Genomic DNA, 14,051 nt, shown 5'->3' with positions numbered 1-14,051 from the left:
ACAGTAAGAACGGCTGATAAAAACAGTAAGAACGGCTGATAAAAACTGTAAGAACAGCTGATAAAAACAGTAAGAACAGCTGATGAAAACTGTAAGAACGCTGATAAAAACAGTAAGAACAGCTGATAAAAACAGTAAGAACAGCTGATAAAAACTGTAAGAACGCTTATAAAATCAGTAAGAACAGCTGATACTAACAGTATGAACAGCTGATAAAAACAGTAAGTAAAACATTTAACTAAATGTTAAATGTAGCATATTGTAGCAATATCGGTTACTTTCCATACACAAATATGCTTTTCTTTTACAAGTATCAATATTCTTCTTTGTATTTAGGAGGAAATGAGAAAGTAAACTGATTAAGCAAATTAAAAGCCACTTTTACTCGTGTTTTGCCAGGTGTGCACTGCGAGATCAACCTTGACGACTGCAACCCGTTCACTGACCCCGTCACCAAAGAGCCAAAGTGTTTTAACAAAGGCAAGTGTGTGGACGGAGTGGGAGGCTACCACTGCCTCTGCCCTGCGGGGTACGTGGGGGAGCGCTGCGAGGGGGACATCAACGAGTGTCTCTCTAACCCCTGTGACCCACGGGGCACACACAGCTGCATCCAGCTCACTAACAATTACCGCTGCGAGTGTCGCATCGGATACACAGGTACAGTTATATTTATTACATGAAGTTTAAGATAATGTATTTTCAGCTGTAAACTAATAGAAAACCTTTTTGTGTGTGTGTCTGTTCTCTATAGGCCAGCACTGTGACACAGTGTTTGACGGCTGTAAGAGTAAACCTTGTCGTAATGGAGGAACTTGTTCTGTGGCCAGTAACACGCCTCATGGCTTCATCTGCAAATGCCCTCCTGTGAGTACCAAATACATCAAGCATGCCAGAGTCAGAGGATTCATTTTGACCTCAAACTCTAACATGCACGTATTGAGTAGATTTAAACATGCAACTATTATTCCTTTGTCTCTTTAAGGAGCATGCTTACAATATTTAACCCTAACTCAAGATCACTCATCCATGTTTTTCTTGAAAGGGTTTTACCGGCTCCACGTGTGAATATGACTCTAAGGCCTGTGGAAGTCTTCACTGTCGCAATGGGGGCACTTGCATCTCTGGCCACAACAGTCCAAAGTGTGTGTGTCTGCCATCATTCACTGGACCCGAGTGTCAGTATCCCACCAACAGCCCATGCAACTCCAACCCCTGTTACAATGGCGGCACATGCGAATACACTTCCGAGTCGCCGTTCTACCACTGCATCTGCCCCACCAACTTCAACGGCCTCCTCTGCCACATCCTGGATTATAGCTTCCGTGGGGGCTTTGGTCAAACCATCCCGCCACCGACAGACGTGGAGGTCGCCTGCGAGATCCCGCAGTGCGAGAAGCACAAGCACAACAAGTTCTGCGATGTGCTCTGCAACAACCACGCGTGTGGCTGGGACAATGGAGACTGTTCCCTGAACTTCGACGACCCGTGGAAGAACTGCTCGGCTTCCCTGCAGTGCTGGAGATACTTTAATGACGGAAAGTGTGATTCACAGTGCGACAATGCTGGATGTCTCTATGACGGGTTTGACTGCCAGAACTTGGAAGGACAGTGCAAGTAAGCTCCTCCTTTTTTTTGTCTAAATGCAACATCCAGTTAAATGTCTTGTAATGGATCAATATTATTGAGCATTGTGGAGATAAATCCCCAAGACAATACCTTTAGAAGATTAAAAGTACAGTAAAATCATTTTATTTTTAAATTAGAGCTGTACGGTTTGTGAAATCAGGCTTGTAAATGTTTAGTTTTGAATGTTCCAGAAAAAAAAAACTGTTTATAAGTATTTAACCAAAACAAATTCAATGTATAACTTAAAATAAATCTGTTTTTCCCCAGTCCTCTGTATGACCAGTACTGCAAGGACCATTATGCTGACAACCACTGCGACCAGGGCTGCAACAATGCTGAGTGTGAGTGGGACGGCTTGGACTGTGCAAACAACATGCCCGAGAAGCTCGCTGTAGGCCAGTTGGTCCTGGTGGTCCACATCACGCCAGAGCAACTCCTCAACAACTCCTTTGGGTTCCTGCGTGAACTGAGCCGCGTCCTCAGAACCAACATGATCTTCAGGGAGGATGCAAAGGGGAAAATGATGGTCTATCCGTATTACGGGAATGAACACGAGCTGAAGAAGTACAATGTCAAGCGCTCGGTGGACTCGTGGTCTGATATTCCTAGCAAGGTGCTGAACGTGGTGAAGAGGAGTCTGTATGATGTGGCTGGTGGCAGCAGGAGGCAAAGAAGGGAGCTCGATCATTTGCAGATCAAAGGGTGATTAAAGCTAAAATAGTTCACTAAAATTATGTATTTTTTAATAGATTTTTATCTGCAAACTCTCAGTAGCTTTCATATTTTTTTCACTTATTGTCTGAGTTTACATTTGGCCTGTTTTGCTTTTTCTTTTCTGAGACTCTTGATGGCTTTGTGGAACAAGTTTTGAAATATGAATAAAAACTTTAGTGTGTTTGTTCTGTTCTCTGCACAGCTCCATTGTCCACTTAGAGATGGACAACCGTCAGTGTTTCCAGCAGTCCAATGAGTGTTTCCAGAGCACTGATGATGCCGCTGCTTTCCTCGGGGCTTTGGAGTCCAGCGGCAAACTGGACGTTCCATTCACCATCGAAGCAGTTTATAGTGAGTATTTTTACTGGTAGTTTTGGCACTTTAATATGTACAGATTCTGTTTTTTGGCCAACTATTTTTCCAGTCGTTTTATTAAAGAGTATGGAGTAAACCAGTTGCTTCTGGTGTTGCAATGCTGGTCACCTATGGATCCATCCCAAACATCCATGAAATGCTGAGGGAGCATTTTAATAAAAAATGCACAAATGTTCTCTTAAGATTTAAATTAGCAGATGAAGGAAAATTCAAACTTGCCAAACTAAATACATTTGTAGTCCATCCATCCATTATCTTTACCTGCTTCTTCCTTTTTGGGGGGTGTTGCCGGTGCACATGTCCAGCAATCACTGTGCGAGAGTCAGAGTACACCTTGGACAGGTCTCGAGTCCATCACAGGGACACATCGAGACAAACAACCATTCACTCTCTCACTCACACCTAGGGACAATTTAGAGTTACCAATCAGCCTAACATGCATGTTTTTGGTCTGTGGGAGGAAACCGGAGTACCCGGAGAAAACCCACGCATGCACGGAGAGAACATGCAAACTCCACCAGAAAGGCCCCCGGCCGGTATTTGAACCAGGGTGACATGCTCGCTGAGAGGCAGCAGCTCTACCAACTGCTCCACGGTGCTGCCAATATATATCATATTAAATATTGAACATATTAAAAGATAATTTTTGACAGTTCATTAAACATATCTGAGGCCATTTTTAACAAATACAACTTACGAGCAATTCGGGACATCGTTACAGTATTCCACATTTAATTTGAGAGTCAAATTGAATCGCTGTGTTTTAGAAATTGTAATTTTTGCAGTAGCATCCACGTTTGAAACATTTGGTCTCACAGCTTTGTGCTGTAAACCAGTTTAACTCTACATACAGACAAATGTTAATCTGGTTTTCTATTCAACATAAAATTTGCAAACAGAAGAAACTTAAAAGTTAATAATTTATAATAGTAGTCTTTGCGTGGTCGTGAGATGAGGCTTTCTTAAGCCAGCAGCAGTTAAAGGGAAAGTCTGTTCATATTGTTCTTATTGTAAAGAATAAATAAATGTTGGAGATGCATGGAAGATGCTTGGATTTGCACAGGATGGCTCTTTAATTTGCACTTCTTTCGGTCAGGTCCACACAATCCCTCAGATTAATTTTTTTTACTATAGCATAAGGTGTCCTCATTCACTTGTAAAATAATATACTATCAGTTGGCTTCTTGTTTGAGTAACATTTACTTCAAATCAGAACGTAATAAAACTTTCTATTTACAGAAACTGTCATGGTGCTCTCACAGTTGACACACTACAGTCTTCTCCTTGTGCATGAACTATGATTTGCCTGTGCTCATTGTGCTCGAGTGACAAAAAAATACAAAACTATACGAGCCGAGGGGAGTCTGATGACAGTCGAAGCCACTTCCACAGTTAAATGGTCCAAAGTGCACCTAAAAAGACCCATATTTCTTTACGCCTCCGCTCAAACTGAACATATCCGTAACGGCCTCCGGTTGGATCCCCACCCCAGAACTCCTTGATTGCGTATTTGTTATGCAGCAGCGAACAAATGCAGTTGTGAATCTCATGGCCGAAACGATCAATCTCTTCCTCTGTGTGCAAATCCGATGGCTTCAGGCTCCAAAATGGTTAATTGCTGCAAATCATCTCATCCAACCCCCTGCTCACATCATACGGGCATCACTGGCTCCCTCTTTCTCAAACATGTACACATATACGTCTGGTGATAACGCCCTTGCACACATGCACGCACACACGCCTTATCCCACAGTGCGAAGGGCTGCTGCAACCTTCACCTCGCTGAATGTAATACCAGGACTTAATGTATCTCTGAGGGTTTAGGTTGGGGGAGTTTATCATTTCAGAATCGTTAGTGGAAAAAAAAGAGAAGAGAAAAAATTGATCGGGAGTGTGCTAGAAGTTGGGAGTCTTTGTTATCTTGAAAATCCTAATAAATCCTTCGTCTTTACAGCTTAAAGCGCGTGCAGTAATTTGAAGTTCATTAATCCCCCTCCTTTTTTTTCTCTTAAAGAAGAAATGGTAAAGTTGTCTCTTGGTACCCCGAGTTGAAAAGGGAGAAAGGAGGTGGTGATGTTCTTCTTCTTTTTTTTTTTTTTGCCCCATCCCCTTTTTTTTCCTTTTTTGATGAAAAGTGTTTAGCAATTCTGATTATCACTGAATGGGTAGAAGAATCTAGCTTGACAAGCGGAGAGGCTCGTCAGTGAATTTCAGGCGCTGGCTGACGCCTGTGGTGTATTTCCGAGCGGAGAACCGCAGGGCGAAGAAGAGCCGGACCCGCTTTTCCTGAAAACTCAAGCCTGTCCTGGATGTCCTGGTCTTTCACCCCTCACCCCATCGTGACCATGTTGTCCCCTCTCCTAACAGGCGGCATGGAGCTCCAGCCTTCCGATGGACTCTACCCAATCTATTTGGTCCTAGGCGGCGTTGGGATACTGTTCTTTCTCGGAGTGGGAATGGTGGCCGCCCGAAAGCGGCGCCATGAGCACGGCCGCCTTTGGCTTCCTGAGGGCTTCAAGACCACAGAGACCAACAAAAAGAAGAGACGTGAGCCTGTTGGAGAGGATTCAGTGGGATTAAAGTAAGTTTGTTTATTCATCTGTAGGGCTTTCTGTCAACGAGAACATTTTCCTCTGTGGGTGGGATTAAGGTGCTCGTTCTGATAGATGAAATGGGTGTAACTGTTGATCAATGACATTTTGGAAAAGGGAACTTTTATTTGGATCATTAATGATAATAAGTTTAGATGTGTTTTAATGGACTTAATAGGAGAGAGGTGAGCTGTAAAAATTCAATCAATGATTTTATTTTTTGGCATCGCCGCATCTTTACTGGTAGCTTGGATAAGAAGGAAAACAGTTGATTTTAACTTTTTATTTTTTAATCACAGGCCACTGAAAAACACCTCAGACATTTCACTAATGGACGACAACCAGAATGAATGGGGAGAGGATGAACCTGAGGATGCAAAACGCTTCAAGGTAACGAAAGAGTATTATGTCTAAAATCTATTTTAAGAGATTTGGTGTTATACTTTCTCAACTGTTAAGCTACATGTATCTAAAATGATATTAATTGTATTTTAAAACTTCCGATTTGTTATTTGTAAATGTCTTCAATGTTTTTTGTTTACGTTTAAAAACATATTTGTATCTATTTATGATTAGATTTTAATATTTTACTAATATAATTCGATTTAAACAGCCTCTTCTTGCCTAACTTCTTGCCCTCTGTATTTTAACAGTTTGATGAGCAGGCTGTTCTCGATGTTGACGACCAGACGGATCACCGCCAGTGGACCCAGCAGCACCTGGACGCCGCTGACCTGCGCATCCCCTCCATCGCTCCCACTCCCCCTCAGGGCGAAATTGAGAATGACTGCATGGATGTCAACGTGCGGGGACCAGGTGGGTAATCTAACATATGAGCTATAGTAATTAACATGTCCTTTTTACTGCAAGTATTTCTTCTATTAAGCCGTCTTCTAATATAATGCAGAATAATTGGGTGTATTTGTGTCATTATGTGGAAAATAATGCAAGGAATCATTTGGAAGTCAATGTGGCCTAATCAAAATAAATAAGATATAACATAAAATACATATTACTCCTACGTGTTTGTGTTTAAAAAGTCCTGACCACAACCATGAGGAGATTCTTTCGGGTTGAGTAACAAATAAAACAAAGATTTACGGACTCCTAACCTGAACAGACTGAAATATGTATTGCTTCAGCTTAATTGGACAGAAGCTTAAAAATGTTAATTGTTGATGAAAATTTCTGCGCAAGTGTGTTTTTAGTGTGTATGCCTGTGCATGTGTGTGTGCACGCGCGTGTGTGTTTGTGTGCAGTTGTGCATGCAGGAGTTGCTAAAGCCCTATGTCCTCAGGGTAAAGGATCTTCTTCAAAGCAGCTGGCTGGAAGCCAGGAGTCTGGGGGAAAACACTGATTCCTGATCAGATTAATCATTTGACCAGTAATGGGTCTCTGTTTTTTCCTATTTTATATTACAAAAAAAACAAAATGATGGCATCAAATGCAAAAACCCAGTTCCATAATTATGGCATAAGTGCCATACTCCCTGAAGAACAGCTATGAAAAATCAAAGTAACCGATTTACCAACTTGCGAGCTCACTTTTTCCCTTTGTCATGGATCGATGCACTTGAATCGACCAAATCTGTGAGATCTGGGGCTTGCAATCCTTTTGAAGAGGAGAAAACCTATCCAAATCATCTGACTGAGCCTCCTCTCTGTTAGATATTAATGCTTCGGTTTTTGCAGCCGTCTAGCTTTGGCAAACCCTGGCCTCTATCCCCCCAGCTTCGCTTTCCTTCTGAGGCTCCTCCTGTGCCGGTGCCTTGATCAGAATCCATTATCGAAAGACAGCTGTGATGATTCAACTCAGGCAAAAGTGTCAAATCCAAATTCAATTTGTTTTTCTTTGTTTTGATATGCCCAAGCACAGCCCTTCTGTGTTTTTGTTGCAGCTACTTGGATCTTTCAAAGTTTTGCTGACCATGCAAGTTCATCTTTCATCTTCCTCTTTCCCTCTTCAGATGGATTCACACCCCTGATGATCGCATCCTGCAGTGGAGGAGGACTGGAAACGGGCAACAGCGAGGAAGAAGAGGATGCATCCGCTAACGTTATCAACGACTTCATTTACCAAGGTGCTAACCTTCACAACCAGACTGACCGTACAGGTGAAACGGCGCTTCACCTGGCTGCACGCTACGCCCGTTCTGACGCTGCTAAAAGGCTACTGGAGGCTAGTGCTGATGCTAACATCCAGGACAACATGGGCAGGACGCCTCTGCATGCTGCTGTGGCAGCCGACGCCCAGGGGGTGTTCCAGGTGAGCTCATTTATTTTACAGAAAACAATGCTGATATTGAAGAAAAAGTAGCTAAAAATCAAAAATACTTTAATTCTCTTTAGATCTTGATAAGGAACCGGGCCACAGATTTGGATGCCCGAATGCATGATGGCACCACACCCCTGATCTTGGCTGCCAGGCTAGCGGTGGAAGGCATGGTGGAGGAACTAATTAACTGCCATGCTGATGTGAATGCTATTGACGATTTTGGTAAAGTTTCTCTCTTTTCTTGCAATAAATAAGCCTTAACATGAATTTTTTGTGCCATTTTCGTATTTTGACGATCTTTTAGCACATCAAAAGTGCACTTGTAGCTCAAATAACCTTGTTTTTGTATTTTCAGGTAAATCAGCTCTACACTGGGCTGCAGCTGTAAATAATGTGGAGGCTGCCATAATTCTACTAAAGAGCGGTGCCAACAAGGACATGCAGAACAACAAGGTTCAGAAAAAATCTCCCTTTTTTTCTCCTGTCTGTGCTGGAAGACAATTTAACTGTTTGATCACAACAATAAACAACTGTCATCAAGATAAAGATGGAAAGATGCATCAGAATATCGCTCATCTTGCAATAAAAAATACTAAGAAAACAAATGGACTTCTTTTTTGCAGTTAAAGATGTTTTGGATGTGAAGCAAAACATCTTTAACTACAGAATTGAAGTTTAGTTTTTAAAAAACTGAAATTAAAACGGGGGTTCCTCGAGAGTGAAACCTCAATGAAATTGTATAAATAAAAGTGAATCAAATAAAATATGAAATTCTATTACTTGCTGTGAAATTGTTTAACACCTTAATATCTCCTTTATGTTCACCTCAGGAGGAAACCCCTCTGTTCCTTGCTGCCAGGGAAGGAAGCTACGAGACTGCCAAAGTCTTATTGGACCACTTTGCAAATAGGGAAATAACGGACCATATGGACCGACTGCCTAGAGACATTGCACAGGAAAGAATGCATCACGACATTGTGCGTCTGATGGATGAGTACAACCTGGTACGAAGTCCTCCAATGCATGGAGGGTCTCTGAGCACCACACTGTCACCCCCTCTTTGCTCACCCAGTGGTTTCCTGGGCAGCATGAAGCAGCCTCAGCCTCAAAGTCAAGGCCAGGGCAAGAAGGCCCGCAAACCCAGCAACAAGGGGATTGGCTGCAAAGACGGGAAAGACATGAAAGTGAAGAAGAAGAATTCTCAGGATGGGAAGTCTGGGAACCTCCTTGACAGTTCAGCTGTTTTGTCACCAGTAGACTCGTTAGAGTCTCCACATGGCTATGTTTCTGATGTGGCTTCACCCCCTATGATGACCTCCCCTTTCCAGCAGTCACCATCTGTATCTCTCAACCATCTACAGGGTATGTCTGACGCACACATGGCTGTAAACCACATGGTGATGTCAAACAAGCAGGAGCTGACTCGAATGCAGTTTGACCCGCTGCCTCCTCGTCTTACCCATCTGCCCGTGTCCGGCTCTGCTGGTCAGGGTGCCATGAACGGCCAGTGCGATTGGCTGACCAGGCTGCACAACAACTTGAGCCAGCCAGCTCAGTTCAACCCCATGAGAAATACTCCTGGTGGTCAAGGGGGACTTCACCAAAGTGGGCAGCACGGGTTGATCACAACCTCACTGCACAGCAGTCACCCCAACTCTGGCCTGCCTCAGATGTTGACCTACCAGGGGTTGCAGAATCCCCGACTGGGCCCTCAGGCCCACATGATGCAGCAGCAGGCTCAGCAGCTGCAGCAGCAGATGCAAAACCTCCAGCAGCTTCAGCAACAACAGCAGCAGCAGAGCATCCAGCTGCAGCACCAGAACTCAAATGCAACCAACAACCAGAGCTTCATCAGCGGGGAGCTCAGTTCTCCAGAACTCCAGCAAGGCACTAGCAACTCCAGCATGCCAATCCATACCATTTTGCCACAGGAGACCCAAATTATGTCGTCCTCCATCAGCCAGTCAATGCCCAGCACCCAGTTTCTCACCCCGCCCTCCCAGCACAGCTATTCAGGCCCAATGGACAACACCCCAAACCATCAGGTTCAAGTGCCCGACCACCCCTTTCTGACCCCTTCCCCCGGCTCCCCTGACCAGTGGTCCAGTTCATCCCCTCACTCCAACATGTCCGACTGGTCAGAGGGCATTTCGAGTCCACCGACAAGCATGCAGTCTCAGATTGGACACATATCAGAACAGTTCAAGTGAAACGCTCGTCTCTACATCCAGAGGAGCGGCTGTATATGTAGTTTTTTTTAATGAAAGTTTGTTCTGTTAAAAAGTAAAGAGCACAGCTGTAAACAAGACTTTTTTATAATCTTTTATACTAACATATGTGCTTCATCCATTCTTTTTATTTATTACTGTCTTATTTATGTGCAGCACTTGCTTATTGACATGTGAGGCGCTGATGGTTTCAGGTCGTACGCAGGAAGTTCTTTAGAGAAACCTTCTTCTCTGTGGAACTTTTGCAGTGGAGTTGCAGCATAAACACTGGGTATTTATTTCCCCAAGGACGTTTTCTCGTCTCTTTCTGTTCATATTTTTGTATAATCGTGTTTATAACGGACGTGATTTAAAAAAAAGGCCACATTTTAAGTTTCAGTGTTATATGGGAAAACATCAGCTGAAGACAAACATGCTGAGTGTTAATAGAATGTGTTATAGGATCTTTTCTTGCTTTTTTAATAATTCATTTTTGGAAACGTTCTGTAGAGTTGTATAACGTTGTTCAATCAGCGAAGCAGCATGAAGCTGTACTTTTGGGATTGCATTCATGTGCTGAGGTGTGAAGGGACTGTGATATGTTGTTCGGCCATCTTGGAGATTGGCAGTAAAGGCAGGCTTGAGTTTTGTTAGTCCTGTGATGTTGGAGATCTGGCCCATTGGCCACAGTGTTTGTCGTACAGAGGGAACAGGAAACTTTATATTTATCCTCCCTCCTATTAGTTTGAGCCTATGGCTGTGTTCTTTTGTAAATATGCTTTGCATTTTCCTTGTAAGCAAGATTTTGTTTAAGAAATCTTATGTCTTCAGCATGCATTGAGTCAGTCTTGCACCAATCAACAGCCTCAAAATGTAAAACAGGACAGAATATATATTTTGTATCTTTTGGGCCCCAAGGCGTATCATTTGAAGTCTATACAAGTAGATTCAATATATTATTAGGTAACATTTTGGTATAAAAAATTAAGAAAAAAAATAAATATTGAGGTTTTAAAAATTCATATTTATTTGCGTTTCTGTAACACAAAAAAACCTATTGAGGCAACCGTTTGTGTTAAAAACCTGTTTTGTTAAAAAAGCACAGTGGCAAAGTTCTCAGTTGTGTCTACAATGTTTTGTGAAATGCACTCTGCTTTGATTTTTTTAAATGTTATTTTTAGAAAACAAGAACATGTTAGGTTGTAGTGACAGTTTGTTTGCTTTCACTGTAAAGTTATAATTTGCAATATATGTATTTTCCTTTTTTTAATTTTGATTCTGTTTATTGCTATAATAAAGGACACTTGTGTGTCTTGAATTTAACAGAACTATTTTTGTTGTGTGATTTAATTTGCCATCTAGCACAGGGACTACTCTGACCGTTTTTAGAATTACAGTACATCATTTCTCTTAGTTTGTCTCCATCTAGTGGTGCAAAATTATCACATCAGCCAAGGAGGATTACTGTAGATCTAACATTTTATTTAGAACAACACAAGGACCAGTGTGTTTCTTCAATAGTGTTTTTTTCTTTCTTCTTCTTCTTCTTTCAGCTGCTCCCTTCTTCAGGGGTTGCCACAGCAAACTGAGTCGCACGAAGACTAGGCAATTGTTTTTACGCCTGATGCAACCACAGATCACGAGCTACTACAGCCCTCTGTGTGGAGCAGAGAGCTGCTGTCTAGGGAACCTGACGGAGCAGACGGTGGGGGTTAAGGGCCTTATTCAAGGTCCTAGAGTGGGGCAAATGAGGATGGAGGCAGGTGTGGGTGTTCCACCTATCATTTTGATGTCGGTACCGGGAGTTGAACTGGCGATCTTCCAATCACAGGCCCATCTTCTCTAACCTCTGCGCCACCATTTGGGAGGAGTGGCCAATAGTGTTTCTTCAATAGTGTTATGTACCAAAATAACTGCCTAATCAATGATTAAGTACATATTTAACATTCTAGCATCCCCACTTCTTTTAACAACAATAAGACTACATAAACAAAGCAAGAAAAACTGCTTTAAATAATTTTATTTTGGGGCTAAAATACCAGTAGGTAAATACATAATCAAAGGCTAGTAGGTACCAATAAGATAAAAGGTATGTACATTAAAAGTACCTTGTACACACCAAGTTGGTATCTAGTACATACCAGTATTCGATGAATGGTACATGGCTACATTATTTTATTTTATTATTATTTTATTAACCTTTATTTAACCAGACAAATCTCATTGAGATCACAGATCTCTTTTTGCAAGAGAGGCCTGAAGGCAGCTTAACATGCATGTTTTTGATCTGTGGGAGGAAACTGGAGTACTTAGAGAAAACCAATGCAAGCAAGAGAAGAACATGCAAACTCCACACAGAAACATCCCAGGTCCAACCGGGGATTGAACAAGCACCTTCTTGCTGTGAGGCAACAGTGCTAACCACTGAGCTATTGTGCTACCGTCATGTATAGCTACTATAGTATATCCAAGTAACAAACAAAATAAACAACTAAATCTTTATATTTACTTGCATCTTGTGAGGTAGCATTGTCAAAATGAAAAGGCAAGTACTCACTTTGAAATGTTTGTTTTACATTTGATGGCATTTTAGGATTTTAGAAACCACGTGTCTCATTTTTAGTTTTCTAACAATAGATTGTTGATCAAAAAAGACGAATAATCTAAAACTAATGTGGTAGTTGATGCTGTTATTTAATGTTGCAAATATATACATATTTATATATATATATATATTACATTTTTAACAGAAAAAAGTCATATTATGGTTTACCTATAGGCCAGAATTTTAATAAATGCAAAAACAGCTTAAATTTGATAAAGAAGCAAAAAACTGGACAAAAAGAACAGGAGTTAAAAGTAGAACAGAGCTAGCTAGAAACTAAAAATGGTAAACAAACAAAATACATAAATAAAATGGCCATCCATCCATTATCTTCTGCTTGTTCTGAATTCGGGTCGCGGGGGCATCAGCTTGAGCAGGGAGGCCCAGACATCTCTTTCCTCAGGCACCTCTTCTAGCTCTTCTGGGGAGGCCAAGGAGTTCCCAGGCCAACTGAGAGACAGTCTCTCCAGCGTATCCTGGGTCTTCCCAGTCGGACATGCCCGAATCACCTCCCGAGGGAGGCACTCAGGAGGCATCCTTACCAGATGCCCGAACCACCTCAACTGGCTCCTCTCGAGGTGGAGGAGCAGCGGTTCTACTCGGAGTCTCTCAGGGATAACTGAACTTCTCACCCTGTCTCTAAGGGAGAGTCCAGCTACCCTGCGGAGGAAACTCATTTCAACTGCCTGTATCCACGATCTCATTCTTTCAGGCACTACCCAGCGCTTGTGACCATAGGTGCGGGTAGGAACGTAGACTGACCGGTAAACAAAGAGCTTTGCCTTACAGCTCAGCTCCCTCTTCACCACAACGGACCAGTACAGAGTCCGCAACACTGCAGATGCTGCACCAATCCATCTGTCAATCTCACGCTCCATTTTTCCCTCACTTGTGAAAAAAACCCAAGCTACTTGAACTCCTCCACTTGAGGCAGAACCTCACCTCGACCTGAAGAGAGCAATCCACCCTTTTCCGGTCGAGGACCATAGCCTCAGATTTGGAGGTGCTGAGTCGCGATTCCCAACCGCTTCACACTCGGCTGCAAAGCGTTCCAGTGAGAGCTGAAGATCATGGCACAATGATGCCAAAAGGACCACATCATCTGCAAAGGGATAGAATCCTTCTGCCCCCTGGCTGCACCAAGAAATTCTGTCCATAAAAGTTATGAACAGAATCGGTGACAACGGGCAGCCCTGGCAGAGTCCAACTCCCACCCTGAAGGGGTCCAACTTACTGCCGGCAATGCAAACCAAACTCTTGCACTGCTTGTATAGGGACCGAACAGCCCATAACAAAGGGCCCCCAATCCCATACTCATGGAGCCCCCCACCCCAAAGTACCCAGAGGAACACGGTCGAATGCCTTCTCCAAGTCCACAAAACACATGTAGACTGGATGGGCAAACTTCCATGACCCCTTGAGGACCCTAGTGAGGGTAAAGAGCTGGTCCAGTGTTCCACGGCCAGGACGGAACCCACATTGTTCTTCCTGGATCTGAGGTTTGACCAATGATTGGACTCGCATCTCCAGTACCCCTGAATAGACCTTACCATGGAGGCTAAGGAGAGTGATGCCCCTGTCATTGGAGCACACCCTCTAGTCCCCCTGTGAAGAGGGGAACCACCACCCCAGTCTGCCAATCCAGTGGCACTGCCCCCC

At 43.0% G+C, this 14,051-nt stretch overlaps 1 protein-coding gene across 1 annotated transcript in view; it reads left to right on the top strand.

The window, feature by feature from the left end:
• Nucleotides 1–10,010, top strand: part of LOC119413819 (neurogenic locus notch homolog protein 1) — a 30,963-nt gene extending 20,953 nt beyond the window's left edge. Inside the window, exons 21-32 of the mRNA XM_037680885.1 lie at nt 400–657; nt 752–864; nt 1,043–1,614; nt 1,894–2,328; nt 2,543–2,691; nt 5,083–5,296; nt 5,606–5,696; nt 5,960–6,122; nt 7,273–7,571; nt 7,655–7,802; nt 7,936–8,033; nt 8,411–10,010. Coding sequence (XP_037536813.1) covers nt 400–657; nt 752–864; nt 1,043–1,614; nt 1,894–2,328; nt 2,543–2,691; nt 5,083–5,296; nt 5,606–5,696; nt 5,960–6,122; nt 7,273–7,571; nt 7,655–7,802; nt 7,936–8,033; nt 8,411–9,790 — 3,920 coding nt within the window. The 3' untranslated portion in view covers nt 9,791–10,010. The remainder of the gene's footprint in view (nt 1–399; nt 658–751; nt 865–1,042; nt 1,615–1,893; nt 2,329–2,542; nt 2,692–5,082; nt 5,297–5,605; nt 5,697–5,959; nt 6,123–7,272; nt 7,572–7,654; nt 7,803–7,935; nt 8,034–8,410) is intronic.
• The last annotated feature ends 4,041 nt before the right edge of the window (nt 10,011–14,051 follow it).

This window comes from Nematolebias whitei, chromosome 8 (genome assembly GCF_014905685.2).
Source record: "Nematolebias whitei isolate Nwh7 chromosome 8, NemWhi1, whole genome shotgun sequence".
Lineage (NCBI taxonomy): Eukaryota > Metazoa > Chordata > Actinopteri > Cyprinodontiformes > Rivulidae > Nematolebias > Nematolebias whitei.
Note: the sequence above shows the minus strand (reverse complement) of the source record. Positions and strands in the feature narration are given on the sequence as shown.